Source organism: Macaca nemestrina, chromosome 9 (assembly GCF_043159975.1).
Source record: "Macaca nemestrina isolate mMacNem1 chromosome 9, mMacNem.hap1, whole genome shotgun sequence".
Classification (NCBI taxonomy): Eukaryota; Metazoa; Chordata; class Mammalia; order Primates; family Cercopithecidae; genus Macaca; species Macaca nemestrina.
Window position 1 is genome coordinate 70,960,306 of NC_092133.1, and position 26,677 is coordinate 70,986,982.

Consider the following 26,677-nt stretch of genomic DNA (forward strand, 5'->3'; position numbering starts at 1 on the left):
TATATATATAGGTGATGGAAAATTGCATAGTGCCTGATTTAAATGACAGACCTGCTAAGAATTTAAAATGACAATTCTTGGGGTAAAAAGTTTTATAAGGCCTTTTATTATTCTAGAAAATCAGTTCAGACTGGAGTGTGTTTTTAAATCTAGCTTTTCTTGAGCTGAACTGAACTGATTAATGTTCGTATTTTTAGAACATAAATAAAAATAAGGTGCTCAAAAGCATGTTTCATTATAAAACCTTTTTTAAACTATTGAAAATTGATTTAAAAAAAGAAAACACCTCAAAACCTAAATATATATATATGTTCTCTGTATTTTCATTGTGTCTGCAACTGAGTAAATGCCAAATGATGAGAATTCATACCTTCTCTATTGGATTATTTATTTCATTTTACCCCAAGTAACGAATTTTCTTTTTTTTTTTTATTTTAGATCTCTAAGAATAATACTTCTGCCCACAGGGGAAACAATGCAATCCTTTTCCCTTTTTTCACTTCTTCCATAACCCCTGACTACCCAGAAGATCCTAGACTTGTAGTCTTTCTCTGACCAATGAGGATTCTTTCATCTCACACTGCTGAAAGAGAAAAGTATGGAATTGTGCTATCCAATATAGGATCTACTAGCCACATGTGGCTATTTAAATTAGGATTAATTAAAATTAAATAAAATTTAAAATTCATCGCTTTTCGGCCTTTTGGCTAAGATCAAGTAAAATTTTAAATTCAGTCCTTCAGTCATACTAGGCACATATTGAGTACTCTATAGACTATGTAGCTAGTGACTACTTTATTGGTTAATGCAGGATAGAACATATACATCATCACAGAAAGTTTCATTGATTAGCATGGGTAGAAAGTCTACAGAGAATGTATTCAGGCGGTGTTGATTACCAAAGAATTACCTTAGGTGATTTTTAGGTTCCTGTGTTCTTCACAAATATAAATAATGCAATGAATGATCACCCAGAGTTTCAGAGTTTCTGAAAATAAGAGCCTAAATCAGGCGCTGCTGGCTAAGAGAGTGTAGTGTTTTTTTGTAGGTGCCTGAACCCGAAAAGAGGACAATTTTAGCAGTTCAGTTAAGGGAAAGCGATAAGCTAGTACCATACCACTTTGATAGACCCCAAGACAAGGTGGAAGTGACCAGAGAGTGTACCATGAAAGAGAATGTGGGAAGGGTTCCTATTTTAGGTATGAGGGCTATGGAATGACCCTAAAAATATGAATATCTAGCAATGACAAAAAAAAAAAAAAAAAGCAAGACAAACAGCAAAACAAATTTCAAACAGAAAGAACAGGACTATAAAAGCCTCTGAACGAGAGAGTACTTAATGTACTAAGTACTCCAGGAACTGACAGAAGGCCAGTGTGACTGGAATGGAGTGAGTGGGGAGGGAATATGAGATCAAGCTGGCACTGACACATCATATAAACAGCATAACTATTAAAGGAGTTTCTATTTGGAAAACAAAACAAAATGGTACGGCTAGATGACTCAATGTGTGGAAACACTACAACTGGTTTTCTACAGAACTAGGTAGACTGTGACAGGATTGCTTAACCTTTGTATAATCAGCTGGTTAAAAATAGAATGAAGATTTTTCTTTATCTAGCCTATCATTGATGGGCATTTGGGTTGGTTCCAAGTCTTTGCTATTGTGAATAGTGCTGCAATAAACATATGTGGGCATGTGTCTTTATATTAGAATGATTTATAATCCTATGGGTATATACCCAGTAATGGGATTGCTGAATCAAATGGTATTTCTTGTTCTAGATCCTTGAGGAATCCAGTTCATGCTCTTTGCACGGACATGGATGAAGCTAGAAACCATCATTCTCAGCAAACTAACACAGGAACAGAAAACCAAACACCACATGTTCTCACTCATAAGTGGGAATTGAACAATGAGAACACATGGACACAGGGAGGGCAGCGTCATACACTGGGGTCTGTCGGGGGGTGGAGGGTTAGAAGAGGGATATCATTAGGAGAAATAACTAATGTAGATGACAGGTTGATGGCTGCAGCAAACCACCATGGCACGTGTATACCTCTGTAACAAACCTGCACGTTCTGTACATGTGTCCCAGAAATTAAAGTATGATTTTAAAAAAAAATTTCTAGCAATAGTAACACTACTAGTAATTAAAATGAAATGTAGTTTTACCAAAATAATAAAGTTGTGTGTAACAGAAAAAATTAAAAAAAAAAGAAATTAAAATGCTACGTTGGAAAATACCTATTTCATATAAAACAAGGCAGTAAAGAAGGGATAGAACATATTTTTAAAAATATGACATATGGAAAACAAATAGCTAATGGCAGATATTAATTCAACTATATTAATAATAATGTTAATCTGGAGTAAATAATATGATAAAAAGGCAGACATTCTCAGACTGGATTAAAAAACTAAGGTCTAACTATATGCTGTCTAAAAGAGATGTATCTTCAATTCAAAGATACAAGTAGGTTAAAAAAAAAAAAGAATGAAGAGAGTATGTTCTTTGACTTGGAATACAATGTGATCACCAATGACAATAAAAGCATAATTCTACATTTATAAAATGCTTCACAGTTTATAAAACCTTTCCCAACATATCATTAATACATTCATACTTGCACAAACCTTGAGAGATAGATAACAACAGATTTAAAAAAATAGGCTATATGGCCGGGCGTGGTGGCTCCCACGCCTGTAACCCCAGCACTTTGGGAGGCCAAGGTGGGTGGATCACCTGAGGTCAGGAGTTCGAGACCAGCCTGGCCAACATGGTGAAACCCCATCTCTACTTAAAATACAAAAAATTAGCCAGGTGTGGTGGCGAATGCCTATAATCCCAGCTACTTGGGAGTCTGAGGCAGGAGAATTGCTTGTACCAGGATGTGGAGGTTGCAGTGAGCTGAAATCGCGCCATTGCACACCAGCCTGGGCAACAAGAGCGAAACTCCAACCTCCCCCCAAAAAAAGACTCTATGACTTGTTCAGAGTCACATAGCTAATATATTATGTAGCCAGAACCAGAACTCAGTTCTCTTATGTCTAGTGCTCTTTACTATAAACCACACAGCTTTCTCTCACACATTGTAACATGTTGGAAGAGGAGATTAGATTTCAAAATGACTTTGAGAAATGAAAAATATCTTTTTTTATTTTATTATTATTATTATTATTATTTGACACGGAGTCTTGCTCTGTCACCCAGGCTGGAGTGCAGTAATGCGATCTCAGCTCACTGCAAGCTCCGCCTCCCGGGTTCAGCCATTCTTCTGCCTCAGCCTCCCGAGTAGCTGGGACTACAGGTGCCCACCAACATGCCCAGCTAATTTTTTGTATTTTTAGTAGAGATGGGGTTTCACCGTGTTAGCCAGGATGGTCTCGATCTCCTGACCTCGTGATCTGCCTGCCTCAGCCTCCAAAAGTGCTGGGATTACAGGCATGAGCCCCCGCTCCCGGAGAGAAATGAAAAATACCTTGAAACTCAAATTCAAAAAACTAAAATTCAGCCAGGCACGGTGGCTTATGCCTGTAATCCCAGCACTTTGAGAGGCCAAGGCAGGCTAATCACCTGAGGTCAGGAGTTCGAGACCAGCCTGGCCAATATGGTGAGACCCTGTCTCTACTAAAAATAAAAAGGTTAGCTGGGTGGGGTGGTGGGCACCTGTAATCCCAGTTACTTGGGAGGCTGAGGCAGGAGAATTGATTGAACCCAGGAGGCGGAGGTTGCAGTGAGCCAAGATCATACCATTGCACTCCAGCCTGGGCAACAAGAGCGAAACTCCATCTCAAAAAAAAAAAAAAAAAAAGCACTGAAATTCTCTGGAGTAAAAATATCAGCCAAATTAATTAAGAAAAAATAGCAGACTTAAACACAAGATGAGAAATGATTTGTGAATGTGGTAGGAAAATGGTTTAGGATGAACATGCTATAGTTTTGTGATAAAAACAACAAAAACACATTGCTAGCATTTATAGAAGCACTGTAATAATGGTTATGTGTATTATCCTTGGAGTCAGACTCTGGGTGCTAGTCTGTTCTCCACTGCTTATATTTATGACCTTAGGCACATTACTTAGCATCTGTGACTCAGTTTCTTCATTCACAAAAAGGGATATGTATGAGTACCTACTGCCTAGAGTAGTTCAGATTTAATGAGTACTTTATTTTATTGATTGATTGATTGATTGTTTTGATACAGCCTCACTCTGTTGCCCTGACTGGAATGCAATGGTACGATCTGAGCTCACTGCACCCTCTGCCTCCTGGGCTCAAGCAATCTGTAGATTCAATGCAATCCCTATCAAAATTCCAGTGTCATTTTTTTTCTCTCTCTCTCTCTTTTTTTTTTTTTTTTTCTTTTTTTGAGACAGGATCTGGCTTTGTCGCCCACGCTGGAGTGCAGTGGTGTGATCTCAGCTCCCTGAAACCTCTGTCTCCCAGGCTCAAGCCATCCTCCCACCTCAGCCTCCTAAGTAGCTAGGACTATAGGTGCATGCCACCACACCCAGCAAATTTTTGTATTTTTTTGTAGAGATGAAGTTTTACTATGTTGCCCAGGCTAGTCTCAAATTCCTAGGCTCAAGCGATTCACCCACCTCCACCTTCCAGAGTGCTGGGATTACAGGCATGAGCCACCACGCCTTACCTTAATGAATACTTTAGAGCTTTATACATGGCTTTTAGTTCTTCATCTATAAAATAGGGATAATAATAGTACCTACTGACTAGAGAAGTTAAGATTTAATGAGCACTTTAAAGCTATATACATAGCTCATATCTCAATTTTATGAGCTTTCAACTCATACTTCTTACTCCTCCCTGTCTTTGTCTTCTCCCTTATAGCTACTATAATTGAATTTTCCATACTCAAAACTCTTGAAGCCTTTTCTAGAGATTTTGGGGCAACCTAAAGATGTAACGATTTTAAAGAGTATTAAAATGAGAGTAATTAGAGGAAAGAAATTAGTATTTAACTTCTTAGTATATGCTGAATATTGCATTAAGCTATTTCACTTACCTCATCTTCTTTCATCCTCACAACAATTTTTAACTTTTTATTTTAAAATAACTTAAGTCTTAGAAAAAATACAAAAATAGTACAGAATTCCCACATACCCTTCACCCAGCTTCCCCTAATATTAACATCTTACATAACCAAAGTATAAAGAATAACAGAAAATTAACATTGAACTACAATAACTGAACTATATACAGGCTTTATTCTGGTTTCAACTGTTTTTTCTCTAATTTCCTTTTTCTGTTTCAGAATCGAATCCCAATTTGCATATTTGTCATGTCTCCTTAGTCTCTTCTAATCTGTGACAGTTCCTCATTCTTGTTGTTCATGAACTTTATGCTTTCGAAAAGTACTGGTCAATCATTTTTGTAGAATGTCCTTCCATTTGAGTTTGTCTGATGTTTTCTCATGATTACATTGAGATTAGGCATTTTTGGCAGGAAAACCACAGAAGTGATATTCCTTTCTTGGTGCATCATATCAAGGAGGTACACAGTGTCACAGTTTCTTATTGTTGGTGATGCTAAACTTTGATCACTAGGTTTAGGTGGTGTTTGCTAGTTTATCCTCTGTAAAGTTACTGTTTTCCCATTGTATTTAATAAATATCTTGGAGGAGATACTACTTTGGGACTATGGAAGCATTCTGTTTTATCCACTAATTTTAGCGTCACTAAACTGATCTATCTGGGTTAAGGTGATGTCTGTCAATTTTCTCTACTATAACATTTTGATTTTTTCTTTTGTAATGAATATCTTAGGGGGACATGCTTTGAGACTAAATATCCTGTTTTCTTTAACCTTTTGCCCACTAAACTTAGCATACTTATCCCCCAAAATCTTTTAATGTGAACATTTTCTTAGTTTTGTAGATGAAGAAATGGAGCTTCGAGAGGTTTATTAACCTGGCCCAAATCACACAAATAGTAAATCCAAGCCTGTCATATTCTAAAAGTCCTTGTAATTTCATTGTTTGTTAAGATGTGTGAGCTTAATTGTAAGGGAGAAGAACCTATTGGGGACAAAGGAGAGGAATTACTGTAGAAAGAGAAATAAAGTTTTACATACATCTGGGAAGAATTATGTTTTGTACTTGGAAAGTTTATTTTGTCCTTTAATTGCCATTTTATGAGGTTTAATTTGAGACATAAGAAACATTTCTTTGATTAAATTACCAAAGCTCTCAACAAAATATATCTTCTCAAAAGTTTGGTAGAAAGCAACCATGGAATCTTTTTTTTTTTTTTTTGAGATGATGTCTCGCTCTGTCACCAGGCTGGAGTGCAGTGGCACAATCTCTGCACACTGCAACCTCTCCCTCCTGGGTTCAAGCAATTCCCCTGCCTCAGCCCTCCGGAGTAGCTGGGACTACAGGCACATGCCACCACGCCCTACTAATTTTTGTATTTTTAGTAGAGACGGAGTTTCACCATGTTGGCCAGGATGGTCTTGATCTGTTGACCTCATGATCTGCCCGCCTCGGCCTCCCAAAGTGCTGGGATTACCACTACATCCGGCCGGAATCTTATTCTTAATGTATTCCTTATACCACCTTGAAGAAAGACTTTCTTTTAAAGAACATCTAGTACATTCATAAGATTCTGCTTTCAGGATGATAAAGTGAATGTGTTTGTCTCTTATCTTTATTAAATATGAGCTGTACTTAATCACAAGCAAAAATCCCATAGTAGTAAAATATATTTGTGCTGAGGAAATTGCCAAAATATACATGAGTTGTTTTAATTATATGCGTACATTTATTTAGGTGAGTGAAGATATTACATGGCATTTTTCAGTCCTTTCAGCTGTCACTAGTCATTTCTAAAAGTCTGTCTCCTGAAACTGAGGGAATTTCTTCTCATCTTATCAGAGTTCAGGCTTAGTTCTGTTCTAAAATAAGCAACCGAAAGCGAAATAGTCAGCATGTTTGAAAAGTCAGCAGCACTGTCCTACTACAAATGGCTATTCTTTTCAGAAACAACTGTCCTCTAGAAGTCATCCTGTTATGTATATTAGAAGCTTAGCTTCATGTATTATCTAGAATTTATTAAATATTGAGTGAACAAACAATATAAAAATATTTCACTACAGATTGTCATCCCTTTAAAAATACCAGTTTCTGGTGATGTTTGTAACCATTGCAAACCATTGTGACCTGTCTGCTTTGCTTGCCTAAATGTTTCTCTCTCATATATTCTATTTGTTCTCTTATATAGCCTTCATTTATGCCACTCAGCTGTATTTCCCCTCTGATAGGTGTCTCTTTCTCTGTAACTATTTGAAACTTTGCATAGTGATAGAATAAATTAGTTTTGTTAGCAAAGCCCAAAAATATGGACCGTTTTAGAAGCCCACTGAATACAGACATGGATTTTCAAATTATCCAAAATGGTTGAAAAGATGATTCTAAAACTTCTGCCTTTAGCTCAAGAGTTAGGTTTCAAGATTTCAGAAAACTTCAATAAAGATTTCAGTAAAACTTTATGGCCTGTGTGGCGTGAAAAACAGCATCAGGGTTTGACAATTAGTTTGTCATTTTTTAAACTTTATATTTTTTAAAGAAAATTAAGTCTTTGTGGGAAAGGATTAGCATTTCTTTCTCTCAAATCAGTCCTTTGAAAAATTGGCATTATAAGAACTGTATTTTTTCCAAAGTCAGCATAATTTTGTTCTTTAACCCTCTAAAATAATTAAATTTTCCTCTTTATAAAAACCTCTCTTTAATTGGGAATTTGAAAACTGCCTGGATATTTGCTGATATTTAGTCATTATTAATAATTTTTGAAGTATGGTAATAGTTTTATGGTTATGTTTATCATTACCTTTCAAAGATATATACTAAAACATTTATAGATGAAATTATATATAGTTCTTGGGGTTTACTTTAGAATACTCTGAAAAGCAAGTGGATAAGGATATAGGTGAAATAAGATTCATCATACATGTTAAATTTGTGTAGATCATTGATGGGTTCCTTGGAAGTCACTGTGCTATTCTATTTACTTTTGTATATGGTTTAAAAAAAATTTAATGTCTCTTAATAGATATGCAGATCTCTTATTTTGATCAACAGAAGCTAAATTGTTAAACTACTAATAAAGTTTTGTTTTATTTTATTGGTCATGAGAATTTTTTCCTTCCTTCTGTTAATAGACTAAAGACATTAAAGAGATAGCCAAAAAGACACAAGCCCTGCCAAAGATGAACTCAAAGAGGCAGCGAATCGTGATCTTCACCCAAGGGAGAGATGACACTATAATGGCTACAGGTACATGTGGGAAATTTGTGATGAATCTAGTATTACAGAGATTAATCATTTACAAAAGAATTCTGTTTTCTTTCTATTATAATATATACAATATACATGTACAATATATATAAAATAAAATATTTTACTTTAATAAATATTTCTACCCTGTCTCTCAGTAGAAAAGATTTCATGTTCAAGAAGATAATTTATTAAAATTTAGTTAAATAAACCACTTGGATATAATTTACTTAGTTATTTTGGGGATTTTGTCAATCAAGAAATATCTTTCCTTAAAAAAAGGATACATTTCATTTATAAAATACCTGCACTAGAGTAAAACAAATTTACTCAATTATGAACAAAAACAATCCAGAACTAAGTTACATTTTCCATTTTTCCTTCAAGAAGAAAATCTCATTTTTTGTTTTATTTTACCATCTATTTTATAGCACTCGTAAAACAGGAATTTCATTTAGTAAGCAAACATGTTATTGATTAAAATGATTAATAGTGTTAATGTGGAGCTACTCACTATTAAAACCAAAATATAAATGTTTTAATTCTGTCTGTACCATTCAGATTAAAACCAATCAGTTGATTAGTTATTATTGTAAACCAGAGCAATTTAGTATTACCTATGTGTTTGTTCAGTACTCTGCTGAACACTGAAATATAAAATAGGAATCTTAAAGACCTAATTGGGAATTAAAATAATATTCATAAAATATAAGTACAAAGTAAAATATAATTATAGTTCTTATCTATTGGTGCAAACTATATGGATTGTATTGACTCAGGAGATCAGTAAATCTTGAAAAAAGATGTTATAGTGAATATGAAGTACATTTGTGTTGAATTAAATATAAAGCCTGAAACAGGTCAAAGATGAAATTATTGTCAAGATATTTTCTCTCTTTTTTAAAATAAATTTTATTGTTTATATTTGAGGTTTATAACATGATGTTATAGGATAAATAGATACATATAGATCAACTTTCTTATTTCAGAATAGTCAAAAGCAAGATTCAGAGATTTGTTTCAAAAAATACTTGCTTCAAAGTAATTCAGTGAGTGTTAAAGTGAGGGTATAAATGAAATGAGACTGGTAATGAATGAATTGTTGAAGCTAGACAGTGGATATATGGGGGCATCATTATGCTATTATCTCCACTTGTGGATATGTTTTAAATTATCCATAATTAAAACTTTAAAAAAAGAAAGAAAAGTTTTTTTAAAAAAATTTCAGACAAGATTCAGAGATGTTGAATGGCTTTCCCAAGATACATTGATATCCTTGCTAATCCTTAAATTCTAGGAAGGATTTAAAGAAAGGAGGACAAGTGGGCACAGTGGTTCACACCTGTAACCCTAGCACTTTTGGAAGTCAAGGTGGGAGGATTGCTTGATCCCAGGAGTTGGAGAGCAGCCTTGGTAACAGCAAGACCTAATCTCTAGAAAAAATAATTTTAAAAAAAATTAGCTGAGGGAGTAGTGACACATACCATAGTCGTGGCTACTTGGGAGGCTGATGTAAGAAGATCACTTGAGCCCAGAAGTTCGAGGCTGTGTTGAGCTATGGTCTCTCCACTGCACCCCGGCATGGGTGACAGATCAAGACCCTGTCTCCAAAAAAAAAAAAAAAAAAAAGGACGGAGAGCAATGGAGTCAAAGAGGATCAAGTAAGCAAAGGCACAAGTACTAGCAATATTTTATTGTGGTGGCAGAAAGAACCAGGTTGTTAATTTGTACAAGAGAGAAAAGAAACCATGAAAAGGTATCCCTGCATTGATACAAACTATCTGAATTGCTTTCTTCCTATAGTATAAGGATTATTCCTGTCTTAGCAGTAAACAGTTTAGAAAAGTGAAAAACATGCAGGCTTCTTGTGGGAATTGTAGTACTACCTTCAGATTTACAAAATATTCTTTGGTTGCTCTCTGTGGAGACATTCATTTTAAGTCTTTGTATATTCTAGATATACATACTGTACAAGTGTCTTCCTCATTGTGAATTTGCAGTTCTCCCAAAATTGAAAATTAACCTCCCCATCTTGTGACTGTATTTCCTTGTGAACTCATTTTATTCTTTATTAAATCTATTAAGCCATTCTTAGGAATGCTTACAAGCTGGAATTTATTTGAGGAAAGACACTGGCTAATCTTTGCTGTTCCTACCATATGAAAATGAACTTAAATTAGAGGATGCACTATATCTGCAATGCATGATAAATACAAGATGGATAGAGAATCTGTTCAGTGGTGTCAGCTACAAAAGCAAACATGATAAATGTTAATGCAGTTTTGAGCCCTGGGATAAGCTATTCAGTGCACAAGCGTAGCTGAATCTCTTTGCTATGTTATTCATTGCAGCCAAATAAATGTCAATAATAAAAGAGAATTAAAGATTTTCATTTCCCAGAGGCAGTCCTCTAATACGGCTTGATCTTTCATTTCATTTGTAATTCGTTCTCATGTCAGGATGCAATCATTCGCCAGGCTCTGGGTGTCATGTTAAGCCATTTAATAATGATTAAGAACATAAAAATGCTTGGCCTGTGGGGCAATTCACAAAAGAGATGCCAATTTGTTATTGTTTTCCCTCCTTTCCTCTTGAATATGGATCAGCTTTTTCCCACCTCCTAGCATTAAAATACTAATGGAAGATAGAGAGGGAAAGTGTCCTTTAATTTACCATAAGTGACATTCCAGAATGGCACAAGGCAGTGCTAACACACATATTAAAAGACTAATTAGGAATCATTGTGCCTTAAACCTATTTTTTTAATTATATTTTAAGTTCTGGGATACATGTGCAGAATGTGCATGTTTGTTACATAGGTATACACGTGCCATGGTGATTTCCTGCATCTATCAACCCATCATCCACATTAGCTATTTCTCCTAATGCTATCCCTCCCCAACCACCACCCCCCAACTCCCGACAGGCCCTGGTGTGTGATGTTGCCCTCCCTGTGTCCGTGTGTTCTCATTGTTCAACTCCTACTTATGAGTGAGAACATGCGGTGTTTGGTTTTCTGTTCCTGTATTAGTTTGCTGAGAATGATGGTTTCCAGCTTCATCCATGTCCCTGCAAAGGACATGAACTCATCCTTTTTATGCCTGCGTAGTATTCCATGGTGTATATGTGCCACATTTTCTTTATCCAGTCTATCATTGATGGGCATTTGGGTTGTTTCCAAGTCTTTGCTATTGTGAATATACGTGTGTATGTGTCTTTATAGCAGAATGATTTATAATCCTTTGGGTATATACCCAGTAATGGGATTGCTGGGTCAAATGGTATTTCTGGTTCTAGATCCTTGAGGAATCGCCACAATGTTTTCCACAATGGTTGAACTAATTTACACTCCCACCAACAGTGTAAAAGCATTCCTGTTTCTCCACATCCTCGCCAGCATCTGTTGTTTCCTGACTTTTTAATGATCGCCATTCTAACTGACGTGAGATGGTATCTCATTGTGGTTTTGATTTTCATTTCTCTAATGACCAGGGATGATGAGCTTTTTTTCATGTTTGTTGGCTGCATAAATATCTTCTTTTGAGAAGTGTCAGTTCATATCCTTTGCCGACTTTTTGATGGGGTTGTTTCTTATAAGTTTGTTTAAGTAATTTGTAGATTCTGGATATTAGCCATTTGTCAGATGGATAGATTGCAAAAATTTTCTCCCATTCTGTAGGTTGCCTGTTCACTCTGATGATAGTTTCATTTGCTGTGTAGAAGCTCTTTAGTTTAATTAGATCGCACTTGTCAGTATTGGTTTTTGTTGCCATTGCTTTTGGTGTTTTAGTCATGAAGTCTTTGCCCATGCCTATGTCCTAAATGGTATTTCCTAGGTTTTCTTCTAGGGTTTTTATGATTGTTGGTCTTACATTTAAGTCTTTAATCCATCTTGAGTTAATTTTTGTATAAGGTGTAAAGAAGGGGTCCAGTTTCAGTTTTCTGCCTATGGCTAGTCAGTCTTCCCAAAACCATTTATTAAATAGGGAGTCCTTTCCCCATTGTTTGTTTTTGTCAGGTTTCTCAAAGATCAGATGGTTGTAAATGTGCGGCATTATTTCTGAGGCCTCTGTTCTGTTCCATTGATCTATGTGTCTGTTTTTGTACCAGTACCATGCTCTTTTGGTTACTGTTGCTTTGTAGTATAGTTTGAAGTCAGGAAGCATGATGCCTCCAGCTTTGTTCTTTTTGCTTAGGATTGTCTTGGCTATACAGGCTCTTTTTTGGTTCCATATGAAATTTATTTTTTTCTAATCCTGTGAAGAAAGTCAGCGGTAGGTTGATGGGGATAGCATTGAATCTGTAAATTACTTTGGGTATCATGGCTATTTTCACAATATTGATTCTTCCTATCCGTGAGCATGGAATGTTTTTCCATTTGTTTGTGTCCTCTCTTATTTCCTTGAGCAGTGGTTTGTAGTTCTCCTTGAAGAGGTCCTTCACATCCCTTGTAAGTTGTATGCTTAGTTATTTTATTCTCTTTGAAGCAATTGTGAATGAGAGTTCACTCATGATTTGGCTCTCTGTCTATTACTGGTGTATAGGAATGCTTGTGATTTTCGCACATTGATTTTGTGTCCTGAGACTTTGCTGAAGTTGCTTATCAGCTTAAGGAGATTTTGGGCTGAGACGATGGGGTTTTCTAAATATGCAGTCATGTCATCTGTAGACAGAGACAATTTGACTTCCTCTCTTCTTATTTGAATACCCTTGATTTCTTTCTCTTGCCTGATTGCCCTGGTCAGAACTTCCAATACTGTCTTGAATAGGAGTGGTGAGATAAGGCACCCTTGTCTTGTGCTGGTTTTCAGAGGCAGTCCTTCCAGCTTTTGCCCATTCGGCGTGATATTGGCTGTGGGTTTGTCATAAATAGTTCTTATTATTTTGAGATATGTTCCATCAATACCTATTTTTTTGAGAGTTTTTAGCATGAGGGAGTGTTGAATTTTATCGAAGCCCTTTTCTGCATCTATTGAGATACTCATGTGGCTTTTGTCATTGGTTCTGTTTATATGATGGATTGCGTTTGTTAATTTGTGTATGTTGAACCAGCCTTGCATCCCAGGGATGAAGCCGACTTGATCGTGATGGATAAGCTTTTTGATGTGCTGCTGGATTCAGTTTGCCAGAATTTTATTGAAGACTTTTCCGTCAATGTTCATCAGGGATATTGGCCTGAAATTTTCTTTTTTTGTTGTCTCTGCCAGGTTTTGGTATCAGGATGATGCTGGCCTCATAAAATAAGTTAGAGATGAGTCCCTCTTTTTCTATTGTTTGGAATAGTTTCAGAAGGAATGGTACCAGCTCCTCTTTGTACCTCTGGTAGAATTCAGCTGTGAATCCATCTGCTCCTGGGCTTTTTATTATTTCAGAGCCTGTTATTGGTCTATTCAGGGATTCAACTCCTTCCTGGTTTAGTCTTGGGAGAGTGTATGTGTCCAGGAATTTATCCATTTCTTCTAGATTTTCTAGTTTATTTGTGTAGAGATATTTATAGTATCCTCTGATGGTAGTTTATATTTCTGTGGGATCAGTGGTGATCTCACTTTATCACTTTTTATTATGTCTATTTGATTCTTCTCTCTTTTCTTCTTTATTAGTCTGGCTAGCAGTCTATCTATTTTGTTAACCTTTTCAAAAAACCAACTCCTGGACTCATTGAGTTTTGGAAGGGTTTTTTGTGTCTATCTCCTTCAGTTCTGCTCTGATCTTAGTTATTTCTTGCCTTCTGCTAGGTTTTGAATTTGTTTGTTCTTGCTTCTCTAGTTCTTTTAATTGTGATATTAGGATGTTGATTTTAGATCTTTCCTGCTTTCTCCTGTGGGCATTTAGTGCTATAAATGTCCCTCTTAACACTGCTTTAGCTGTGTCCCAGAGATTCTGGTACATTGTGTCTCTGTTCTCATTGGTTTTAAAGAACTTATTTATTTCTGCCTTAATTTCATTATTTACCCAGTAGTCATTCAGGAGCAGGTTGTTCAGTTTCCATGCAGTTGTGTGGTTTTGAGTGAATTTCTTAGTCCTGAGTTCTAATATGATTGCACTGTGGTCTGAGAGACTGTTTGTTATGATTTCCATTATTTTGCATGTGCTGAGGAGTGTTTTACTTCCAATTATGTGGTCAATTTTAGAATAAGTGTGATGTGGTGCTGAGAAGAATGTATATTCTGTTGATTTGGGGTGGAGAGTTCTGTAGATGTCTGTTAGGTCTGCTTGGCCAGAGCTGAGTTCAAGTCCTGAATATCATTGTTAATTTTCAGTCTCATTGATCTAATATTGACAGTGGGGTGTTAAAATCTCCCACTATTATTGTGTGGAAGTCTAGGTCTCTTTGTAGATCTCTAAGAACTTGCTTTATGAATCTGGGTGCTCCTGTATTGGGTGCATATGTATTTAGGATAGTTCGCTCTTCTTGTTGCATTGATCCCTTCACCCTTATGTAATGCCCTTCTTTGTCTTTTTTGATCTTTGTTGGTTTAAAGTCTGTTTTATCAGAGACTAAGATTACAACCCCTGCTTTTTTTTTGCTTTCCACTTGCTTTGTTAATATTCCTCCATCCCTTTATTTTGAGCCTATGTGCGTCTTTGCACGTGAGATGGCGCTCCTGAATACAGCACACCAATGGGTCTTGACTCTATCCAATTTGCCAGTCTGTGTCTTTTAATTGGGGCATTTAGCCCATTTACATTTAAGGTGACTATATTATGTGTGAATTTGATCCTGTCATTATGATGCTAGCTGGTTATTTTGCCCATTAGTTGATGCAGTTTCTTCATAGTCTTGATGGTCTTTACAATTTGGTATGTTTTTGCAGTGGCTGGTACCAGTTTTTCCTTTCCATATTTAGTGCTTCATTCAGGAGCTCTTGTAAGGCAGGCCTGGTGGTAACAAAATCTCAGCATTTGCTTGTCTGTAAAGGATTTTATTTCTCCTTTGCTTATATAGTTTCTTTGGCTGGATATTAAATTCTGGGTTGAAAATTCTTTTCTTTAAGAATGTTAAATATTGGCCCCCACTCTCTTCTGGCTCATAGGGTTTCTGCAGAGGGATCCGCTGTTAGTCTGATGGGCTTCCCTTTGTGGGTAACCTGACCTTTCTCTCTGGCTGCCCTTAACGTTTTTTCTTTCATTTCAATCTTGGTGAATCTGAGGATTCTGTGTTTTGGGGTCGTTCTTCTCAAGGAGTATCTTTGTGGTGTTCTGTGTATTTCCTGAATGTGAATGTTGGCCTGTCTTGCTAGGTTGGGGAAGCTCTCTTGGATAATATTCTGAAGAGCGTTTTCCAACTTGGTTCCATTCTCCCCATTACTTTCAGGTACACCAATCAAATGTAGGTTTGGTCTTTTCATGTAGTCCCATATTTCTTGGAGGTTTGTTCATTCCTTTCCATTCTTTTTTCTCTAATCTTGTCTTCATGCTTTATTTCGTTTAGTTGATCTTCAATCTCTGATATTCTTTCTTCTGCTTGATCGCTTTGGCTATTGATACTTGTGTATGCTTCACAAAGTGTTCGTGCTGTGTTTTTCAGCTCCATCAGGTCATTTATGTTCTTCTCTAAACTGGTTATTCTAGTTAGCAATTTCTCTAAGCTTTTATCAAGGTTCTTAGCTTCCTTGCATTGGGTTAGAACATGCTCCTTTAGCTCGGCGGAGTTTGTTATTACCCACCTTCTGAAGTCTACTTTTGTCAATTTTTCAAACTCATTCTCTGTCCAGTTTTGTTCCCTTGCTGGTGAGGAGTTGTGATCCTTTGGAGGAGAAGAGTCATTCTGGCTTTTGGAATTTTCAGCTTTTTTGCACTAGTTTTTCCTCATCTTCGTGGATTTATCTACCTTTGGTCTTTGATGCTGGTGACCTTCGGATGGGTTTTTGTGTGGACATCCTTTTTGTTGATGTTGGTGCTATTCCTTTCCGTTTGTTAGTTTTCCTTCTAACGGTCAGGCCCCTCTGCTGCAGCTCTGCTGGAGTTTGCTGGATGTCCACTCCAGATCCTGTTTGCCTGGGTATCACCAGCAGAGGCTGCAGAACAGCAAAGATTGCTGCCTGTTCCTTCCTCTGGAAGCTTCGTCCCAGAGAGGCACCTGCCAGATGCCAACCAGAGCTCTCCATTATGAAGGGTCTGTCGACCCTTGCTAGGAGGTATCTCCCAGTCAGGAGGCATTAGGGTCAGGGACACACTTGAGGAGACAGTCTATCGCTTATCAGAGCTCAAGCACTGTGCTGGGAGATTCGCTGCTCTCTTCAGAGCCGGTAGGCAGGAAAGTTTAAGTCTGCTGAAGCTGCGCCCACAGCCGCCCCTTCCCCCAGGTGCTCTGTCCCAGGGAGATGGGAGTTTTATCTGTAAGCCCCTGACTGGGGCTGCTGCCTTTCTTTCAGAGATGCCCTGCCCAGAGAGGAGGAATCTAGAGAGGCAGTCTGGCTACAGCAGCTTTTGTGTCTTTGTTTACACTGTGAGGGGAAAACCACCTACTCAAGCCTCAGTAATGGTGGTCGCTCCCCACCACCACCAAGCTTGAGTGTCCCAGGTCAACTTCAGGCTGCTGTACTGGCAGCAAGAATTTCAAGCCAGTGGATCTTAGCTTGCTGGGCTCGTGGGAGTGGGCTCTGCTGATCTAGACCACTTGGCTCCCTGGCTTTAGCCCCCTTTCCAGGGCAGTGAACAGTTGCGTCTCACTGGCGTTCCACGCGCCACTATGGTATGAACAAGCTCTCCTGCAGCTAGCTCGGTGTCTGCCCAAAGAGCCGCCCAGTTTTGTGCTTGAAACCCAGGGCCCTGGTGGTGTAGGCACCAGAGGGAATCTCCTGGTCTTTGAGTTGTGAATAGCATGGGAAAAGCATAGTATCTGGGCCGGAGTGCACCATTTCTCACGGCACAGTCCCTCATGGCTTCCCTTGACTAGGGGAGGGAGATCCCCGACCCCTTGCACTTCCCTGGTAAGGCGACGCCCCACCCTGCTTCCGCTCGCCCTCCATGGGCTGCATCCACTGTCTAATCAGTCCCAATGAGATGAGCCAGGTCTCTCAGTTGGAAATGTAGAAATTACACGCCTTCTACGTTGATCTTGCTGGGAGGTGCAGACCAAAGCTGTTCCTATTCAGCCATCTTGCCAGCTACCCAAACCTATTTTTAAATGATCACACTGTTAAGTTTGCAGTACTTAGCGATAATGTATCAAAATATCTCCTTGGAATTTTATTCTACAGACCTATCTCCTTTTGAGATATGATATCTATAAACTACTTTCTCTTATTTTATAAATTTAATTCTTTAAATTGCCAGTGAATCTAAAGTATTTTCCACTCACCTGTTTTATGGGTCATACCTCTTTCAGATTGAGTTTCCATCTACCCTAGAGGTTCTGTCACATACCAATCATTGTTTCAGTCCTTGCAGGTTAATTGAGTTCCAAAAAAATTTTCAAGGGAGTGCTGGACACTGAAGAATATTAAGAGTAACAGGCTGGGCAATTCCACAGCTGAGTATATGTCCAAAATAATTGAAGCAGGAACCTAAACAGATATATGTCCACCCGTCTTCATAGCAGCATTATTCACAATAACCAAAAGGTAGAAGCAATCCAAGTATCCATCAACAGATGAACAGATAAATAAAAATTGATATATACATACAAAGGAATATTACTCAGCTTTAAAAAAAGAAGGAAATCCTAACATGTACTGCAACGTGAATGAACCTTGAAGACATTACGCTAAGTGAAATAAGCCAGACACAATGGCATAATTACTGTGTGATTCCATTTATGTGACATACCTAGAGTAGTTAGCTTTATAGACAAAGTAGAATAATGGTAGCCAAGGGCTTAGGGAGGGGTGAATGGGAAGTTATTGTTTAATGGATAAAAAGTTTCAGTTTTGCAGGATGAAAAAGTTGTAAAGATGGGTAGTGATAATTGCACAATAATATGAATGTACAATGGCACTGAGCTGTATATTCAACAATGCTTAAAATGGTAAATTTTATGTATATTTTTATTTTTTAAGCTTATTTTTCAATTTTAAAAAATTAAACATAACCTAAAGAGTAAGATGCTGGTGATGAAGGTAGAAAAGATGACTGTTCATTTTGATCCTCTTTATAAATGTTGAATGAATTTGTTGAATTACATGGCAGTCAGGTGAAGGAAATCATTTCTGCATTTATAAACTGGAAAAACTAACAATGTTCTTTATCTGTCGGAGAGCAACTACTAATGAGATCTTCATACAATAACACCTTATTATATTAAGCATTGTAGTAAAAAAGTAAATATATATTTATATGCATGTAAATACATAGATAGTGCTTTATAGAAAGTTTAAACTTCCCCAAGTTTCTATACTAAATAAATCACCAAAAATTGGAGAAAGCAATACGACTTTTGTTCTGAACTGGAAATAATGTGTTTCCAATTAAATAGGTTCTCTGAAAAATAAATTGTAGATTTTTCTATTTTGTTTGTTTGTTTTAAGACAGGGCCTCGCTCTGTCGCCCAAGCTGGAGTACAATCATGGCTCACTACAACCTCAGCCAGGCTCAAGCAATCCTCTCTTCCCAACCTCCTAAGTAGCCGGGTCTACAGGCGCATACCACCCTGCCCAGCTAATTTTTTTTGTATTTTTTCTTTGGTGGAGAATGGGTTTTGCCATGTTGCCCAGGCTAGTCTCAAACTCTTGAGCTAAAGTAATCTGCCTTCCTAGGCCTCCCTCCTCAAATGCTAGGATTGTAGGCGTGAGCCACGACACCCGACCTAAATTGTAGACTTTTCTGAACACTCAGAATTCTTGTTTGAATTGTAATTTTTCACAAAGGGAGAAAATGTACTAAGTCAGATATTTTCAACTGGAAGACTGGTGCTATCACATCAAAATCACCTAGTGAGTTTTTGGTAAATACAGTCCTACCTTCTTCTTCTTTTTTTTTTTTTTTAAATTTTAGAATTAGGGGAGGGTGTGATACTTTTTCAGGGTTGTTACATGGATATATTACATAAGGCTGGGGTTTGGGCTTCTACTGAACCCATCACCCAAATAGTGAATACAGTACCCAATAGGTAGTTTTTCAACTCACCCCCACCCACTTCCTGCCTCCCCCTTTATGTCCATGTATACCCATTGTTTACCTCCCACTTATACGTGAGAGTGTGGAGCATTTGGTTTTCTGTTTCTGTGTTAATTCACTTTGGATAATGTCCTCTGGCTGCATCCATGCTGCTGCAGAGGACATTATTTCCTTCTTTGTTATGGCTGCATAGTATCCCATGATGTATATGTACCACACTTTCTTTATCCAGTCCACTGTTGATGGACACTTATGTTGATTCCATGACTTTGGCATTTTGAGTAGTGATGTAATAAACATAAGAGTGCCGGTATCTTTTTGGCAGAACAATTTCTTTTCCTTTGGGTAGATACCCAGTAGTGGGGTTGTTGGATTGAATGGTAATCCTGTTTTTAGTTCTTTAAGGAAGTTCCAAACTGCTTTCCACAGGGGCTGAACTAACTTACATTCCCACCAACAGTATGTGTTTCCTTTTCTCTGTATCCTCGCCAACATGTAATTTTTTAACTTTTTAATAATAGCTGTGCTAACTAATGTGATGATATCTCATTGTGGTTTTAATTTGCATTTCTCTGATTATTAGTGATGTGGAACATTTTTCATATGTTTGTTGGCTGCTTGTATGTCCCATTTTTAAAATTTTTATTTATTTATTTGTGTTTTATAGAGAAAGGGTCTTGCTATATTGCTCAGGCTGATCTCATACTTCTTGAGGCTCAAGCAGTCCTCCTGCCTCAGCCATCCAAAGTGCTGAGATTACAGACATGAGCCACCATGCCCAGCTGTATGTCTTACTTTGAGAAGTGTTTGTTCATGTCCCTTGCTTACTTTTTTTTTTTTTTTTTTTTTTTTTTTTGAGACGGAGTCTCACTCTGTGGCCCGGGCTGGAGTGCAGTGGCGCGATCTCGGCTCACTGCAAGCTTCGCCTCCCGGGTTCATGCCATTCTCCTGCCTCAGCCTCCCGAGTAGCTGGGACTACAGGCGCCCGCCACCTCGCCCGGCTAGTTTTTTGTATTTTTTAGTAGAGACGGGGTTTCACTGGGTTAGCCAGGATGGTCTCGATCTCCTGACCTCGGGATCCGCCCGTCTCGGCCTCCCAAAGTGCTGGGATTACAGGCTTGAGCCACCGCGCCCGGCCCCTTGCTTACTTTTTAAATGGGGTTATTTGGGTTTTTCTTGTTAATTTGTTTAGGTTCCTTATAGATTCTGGATATTAGTCCTTTGTTGGTTGCATAGTTTGCAAATATTTTCTCCCATTCTGTAGGTTGTCTGTTTACTTTGTTGATAGTTTCTTTTGTTGTGCAGAAACTCTTAAGTTACAATCGTCAATTTTATTTTTGTTGCATTTGCTTTTGAGATCTTAGTCGTAAATTATTTGCCTAGGCCTATGTGCAGAATAGTTTCTCCTAGGTTCTTTCTAGGATTTTTATAGTTTGAGGTTTTATGTGTAAGTTCTTTAATCTATCTTGAGTTAATTTTTGTATATGGTGAGAGGTGTAGGAGTCCAGTTTCATTATTCTGCATATGGCTAGCCAGTTTTCCCAACATCATTTATTGAATTGAGTGTCCTTTCCTCACTGTTTATTTTTGTTGACTTTGTTTAAGATCAGTTGGTTGTAGGTATGTGGCTTTATTTCTGGGTTGGTTCTCTATTTTGTTCCATTGATCTATGTGTCTATTTTTGTGCCAATACCATGCTATTTTGGTTACTATACCCTAGTAGTATAGTTTGAAGTCAGGTAATGTGATGCCTCTGGCTTCGTTTTTTGCTTAGGATGGCTTTGGCTATTCAGCTGCCCTGCCTTCTTAAAAGCACCTTTCCCTCAATCTGATGCAACCCTGTGAGGAGTATTAGAAAATACATCTTCAAGGAGATGTTTGAGAATGCGGGCAGTACAGTCTGGGGCAAGGGGAGTGTAGGATTGTGTATGGTTGAAAATGTTCCCTTCGGTGATACAGCAATGCTGTCTATCCTCCACCTGTCACTTTGAGAATCACTGGATTAGGTGATTTAATAATGCTGCAAGTTCCGTGATCTGGTGGAATAACGAAAACAGAACCTTTTAACAGCTAAGAGTCTAGTTCTTCAATAACTCAGGCCTTGGGAAATGCTTCTTTTTTCGATCCTTCAAAATCTATCTACACTTACAGGCAATTTACAGTTTACTTTAAATAGTCTCCTACCTTTGAGGTGCTTATAATTTAACATAGTTATATCCCAATGCTCTTTGTCATTTTATTTTAAGTAAATGGGGGTATTGATGTTACTTGTCTTCCTGTTCCTGAGTCCTTAAAGAAACGTGTTACCTCATCTGCTAGTTAAGTTTTCATGTTCTATGAAAACACTGTATGCTGCCCATTACTCTGCAAGAAAAGGTCAGTGTGATTTGCAATTCTGGTAGACATAAAGTTCAGAAAATGTGCATTAGAAAATGCAAACTCTAAAGGAAAACAATCTCAGCACAGAAGAATAATGTCAGCACATGATCCCAACTCAAAATATTAGTATAAATCATTTTTGAAATGTCTCTACTACAGCCAAATCAATTTTAAATGATAATCTTGTTGGCATAGGTTGGTGATGGTAAGGATAGAATAAACGAAGTGGCATTCTTTTAAAATGTCTTGTATGGCATTCATAGAAAAAAGTTCTTACCAGGTAAGACTTAATAGAGTAGAGAAAATATATTTCTTACCTATGAATGTAAGTTACTAAGTTATTAGCTCATGTTCCATTTTTAGATTATTGTAATCACAAAAGATAAATTTCTTTAATTAATAGATTAAAAATAATTTAGAATAACATGTGGAACTGTCACATTTTTCACAAAGTAATATCTTTGAGATGTGGTTCATTTTGTTCAGTGATCTCAGGCCTGAAGAAATGAGACTTCTTTCAACTCCCACCTTTTTATTGAAAAGGACCCTGCTAGAAGGCAAAATAAGAGGCAGCCTATCCTAAACAGATAAAAACCCTATTATAGCACTGATTTCGGGAGGGATGTTTAAGTCAGATTTGTTGAGATACAGATTACATATAGTAAAATCCACAAATATGTTACTAAGTAACACATAACAACCACCACAGACTGTAGACCACCTTGTACAGTTTGTATTGAAGTATAATATGCATACAAAATTGATACAACTTTTCATTAAGTGGATGGACCTGTGTAGCTATAACCACATCAGGAAATACAATACTTATAGCACTTTAGAAGCTTCTTCTTGTGCCCCCTCCTAATCATTATCCCCACCGAAGGTAACCATTGTCTTAGCTTCTACTACTGACAATTAGCTTTGCCTGTTTTTGAAATGGAACCACGCAGTATGTAGACTTTATCTGCTCTGTCTCCATCCATTTTTGTGCACTTTCTTACTTTTTGACAACATAAGATCCCCCAGGCTCATGTTGTATTTTCTCCACTTCAGTCCTATAATCAACGATTTCTCCACAGAACCCTGATTCCCTTTATTGAAGAATGGTTTTTAGAAACCTGTAACTGTGCTCTAGATATGCTCTTTGTTCCCTGAGTGTCTTTCCTTCTAGGCCCTCTTAGCAAACGAAACTTGGCAATAACCTATGTATACTCACTCATCTATATTTATGTCTATATCTGTATATTTATATATTTTTAAAACGTGAAGTCATACTGATAAATTTTATTTCAGTCCAGCAACACAAGGTTCATTCTAGCCTTCATTCTTCCTTTTTTACTTCTTCCTTTGACATTGAAAATTCTGGCTCTCATTATCTAAAATGTATTTACTTATTTGTTTTATCCTAAAGCAGTTTTGAATTGCTCACCCATACCCTTGTATGAGAAAGAGATTTACCCTTTAGAATATAGTATTTGCTTACAGTTCTTTTTTTCTGTAGCCCAGTAGTGTCCAGTCAATATATAGTTATCCAAAATAAATTAGCTCTTTTACTTCATCCACTCATTGTGGTTACATTATTCATTTGTAATAGAGGTAGGGTCATTTGTTAAGAGTATTCCATTTTGGTTTCTTTTCACATCCTGATTGGGGTTTTATTTTCTCAATAAATAAAAATCACTTTTTGTAGTGTCAAGTTCTGTGAGTTTTGACAAATGCAGAAGATCATGTAACCACCACCATAGTCATGATACCAAAGAGTTACATTTTTTAGTTCCAGATTTGCAAGGTTGGTACCAATATACACTCCCCCAATTTTATGAGACAGCGCTAATTGTTCCACATCTCTACCAGTATTTGCTACTATCCATCTTTTTAATTTTAGCCATTCTGATGAGTATATAATAGACCTCATAATGATTTTGATTGGAATTTTTCTGATTTGTAGTGAGATGGAGCTCCTTTTCATTTGCTTACTGGCATTTGGGTTTTTGTGGGTAGTTTTGTTTTGTGTTGTTTTGTTTTTTGAGATGGAGCCTCACTCTGTCACCCAGGCTGGAATGCAGTGGCACGATCTTGGCTCACTGCAATCTCCACCTCCTGGGTTCAAGCGATTCCCTTGCCTCGGCCTCCCGAGTAGTTGGGACTACAGGCACCTGCCATCACGCCCGGCTCTTTTTTTTTATTTTTAGTAGAGACAGGGGTTCCACCATGTTGGCCACACTAGTCTTGAACCCCTGACCGCAAGTGATCCACCCGCCTCGGCCTCCCAAAGTGCTGGGATAACAGGCATGAGCCACCGTGCCCGGACTTGCTTACTGGCATTTGGATATCTTCTTTGATGGTATTGCTGTTGGGGTCTTTTGCCCATATTGAGTTGTCTTATTGATTTAGAATTCTTTTTACAGCCTGTATGCAAGTCTTTTGTTAGATAAATGTATTGTAGATATATCCTGCTACTCTGTGACTTGCCTTTTCACTCTTCATGGTATCTTCTGATAAACAAAAGTTCTTGATTTTAATATAGTACAATTCATAATGTTTTCCCCTTATGATTAGTGCTTCTCATATCCCTTTAAAGAAAATCATAGCATATCTCAAACTTGTGAAGATATTCTTCTGTTGTTTTTTTTCTAAAACTTCTTTTCTTTTACTTTTTTCAACTAGCACAATTCAACTAAGATTAATTTATATATATATATAAGGTATAGGATAGGGAGAATGATTCATTTATTTTGCCCATATGAATAACCGATTGACCCAACATCATTCATGGACAGGAATATCCTTTCCCTAACTGCATTACATTGACACCTTTGTCGTGTTTCAGATGACCTTATCTCAGTGAGTCTTTTTCTAGGCTATTTCATTGTCCTCATTCTCTATCCTTTACCAATTGCACACTCTCCTGATAGCTTAGGTTTATAATCAGTCTTTTTATCTGGCAATGTCAGTCTTCTGAGTTTATTATTCAAGATTATCCTGGCTTTTCTTGGCTCTTTGCATTTCTACTTAAATTCTAGAACTGGCCTGTTAATTGTCACCAAAGAAATTTTTTTTTAAATTCCTTTCTAGAATTTTTCCAAGTCAATTTGGAGAGAACTTATTTCTTTACAGTATTTTGTCTTCCAATCCATATTTTCCTCTATTTATGCAGTCTTTAATTTTTCTCAGGATTTTTTTTTCTTTTCAGTGTAAAGGTCTTGTATATCTTTTTTTTTATCATCATACCTTTATTTATTTATTTATTTTTTATTATTATACTTTAAGTTCTAGGGTACATGTGCATAACTTGCAGGTTTGTTACATAAGTATACTTGTGCCATGTTGGTGTGCTGCACCCATCAACTCGTCAGCACCCATCAACTCGTCATTTACATCAGGTATCACTCCCAATGCAATCCCTTCCCCCTCCCCCCTCCCCATAATAGGCCCCAGTGTGTGATGTTCCCCTTCCCAATTCCAAGTGATCTCACTGTTCAGTTCCCACCTATGAGTGAGAACATGCGGTGTTTGGTTTTCTGTTCTAGCGGTAGTTTGCTGAGAATGATGGTTTCCAGCTGCATCCATGTCCCTACAAAGGACACGAACTCATCCTTTTTTATGGCTGCATAGTATTCCATGGTGTATATGTGCCACATTTTCTTAATCCAGTCTGTCACTGATGGACATTTGGGTTGACTCCAAGTCTTTGCTATTGGGAATAGTGCCGCAATGGGCATACGTGTGCATGTGTCTTTATAGCAGCATGATTTATAATCTTTTGGGTATATATCCAGTAATGGGATGGCTGGGTCATATGATACTTCTAGTTCTAGATACTTGAGGAATCGCCATACTGTTTTCCATAATGGTTGAACTAGTTTACAATCTCACCAACAGTGTAAAAGTGTTCCTATTTCTCCACATCCTCTCCAGCACTTGTTGTTTCCTGACTTTTTAATGATTGCCATTCTAACTGGTGTGAGATGGTATCTCATTGTGGTTTTGATTTGCATTTCTCTGATGGCCAGTGATGATGAGCATTTTTTCATGTGTCTGTTGGCTGTATGAATGTCTTCTTTTGAGAAATGTCTGTTCATATCCTTTGCCCACTTTTTGATGGGGTTGTTTGTTTTTTTCTTGTAAATTTGTTTGAGTTCTTTGTAGGTTCTGGATATTAGCCCTTTGTCAGATGAGTAGATTGCAAAAATGTTCTCCCATTCTGTAGGTTGCCTGTTCACTCTGATGGTAGTTTCTTTTGCTGTGCAGAAGCTCTGTAGTTTAATTAGATCCCATTTGTCAATTTTGGCTTTTGTTGCCGTTGCTTTTGGTGTTTTAGACATGAAGTCCTTGCCCATGCCCATGTCCTGAATGGTATTGCCTAGGTTTTCTTCTAGGGTTTTTATGGTATTAGGTCTAACATTTAAGTCTCTAATCCATCTTGAATTAATTTTTGTATAAGGAGTAAGGAAAGGACCCAGTTTCAGCTTTCTACTTATGGCTAGCCACTTTTCCCAGCACCATTTATTAAATAGGGAATCCTTTCCCCATTTCTTTTTTTCTCAGGTTTGTCAAAGATCAGATGGCTGTAGATGTGTGATATTATTTCTGAGGACTCTGTTCTGTTCCATTGGTCTATATATCTGTTTTGGTACCAGTATCATGCTGTTTTGGTTACTGTAGCCTTGTAGTATAGTTTGAAGTCAGGTAGCATGATGCCTCCAGCTTTGTTCTTTTGACTAAGGATTATCTTGGCAATGTGGGGTCTTTTTTGGTTCCATATGAACTTTAAAGCAGTTTTTTCCAATTCTGTGAAGAAACTCATTGGTAGCTTGATGGGGATAGCACTGAATCTATAAATTACCTTGGGCAGTATGGCCATTTTCATGATATTGATTTTTCCTATCCATGAGCATGGTATGTTCTTCCATTTGTTTGTGTCCTCTTTTATTTCACTGAG

The 26,677-nt window shown here is 37.4% G+C and overlaps 1 protein-coding gene and 1 pseudogene across 9 annotated transcripts in view; both read left to right on the forward strand.

Moving 5' to 3' along the window:
• The window catches only part of LOC105466223 (adenosine kinase), a 567,753-nt gene that overhangs the window by 440,685 nt on the left and 100,391 nt on the right, over nt 1-26,677 (forward strand). For 7 of the 9 annotated variants that reach the window (XM_071069752.1, XM_071069756.1, XM_071069758.1 and 4 more), the window contains one exon: nt 8,184-8,298. The exons of the other annotated variants lie outside the window; for them this stretch is intronic. In XM_071069752.1, the coding sequence (XP_070925853.1) occupies nt 8,184-8,298 (115 nt within the window). The remainder of the gene's footprint in view (nt 1-8,183; nt 8,299-26,677) is intronic. 9 annotated transcript variants of the gene reach the window in all.
• The window catches only part of LOC139356256 (DNA-directed RNA polymerase III subunit RPC4-like), a 66,968-nt pseudogene continuing 58,635 nt past the window's right edge, over nt 18,345-26,677 (forward strand).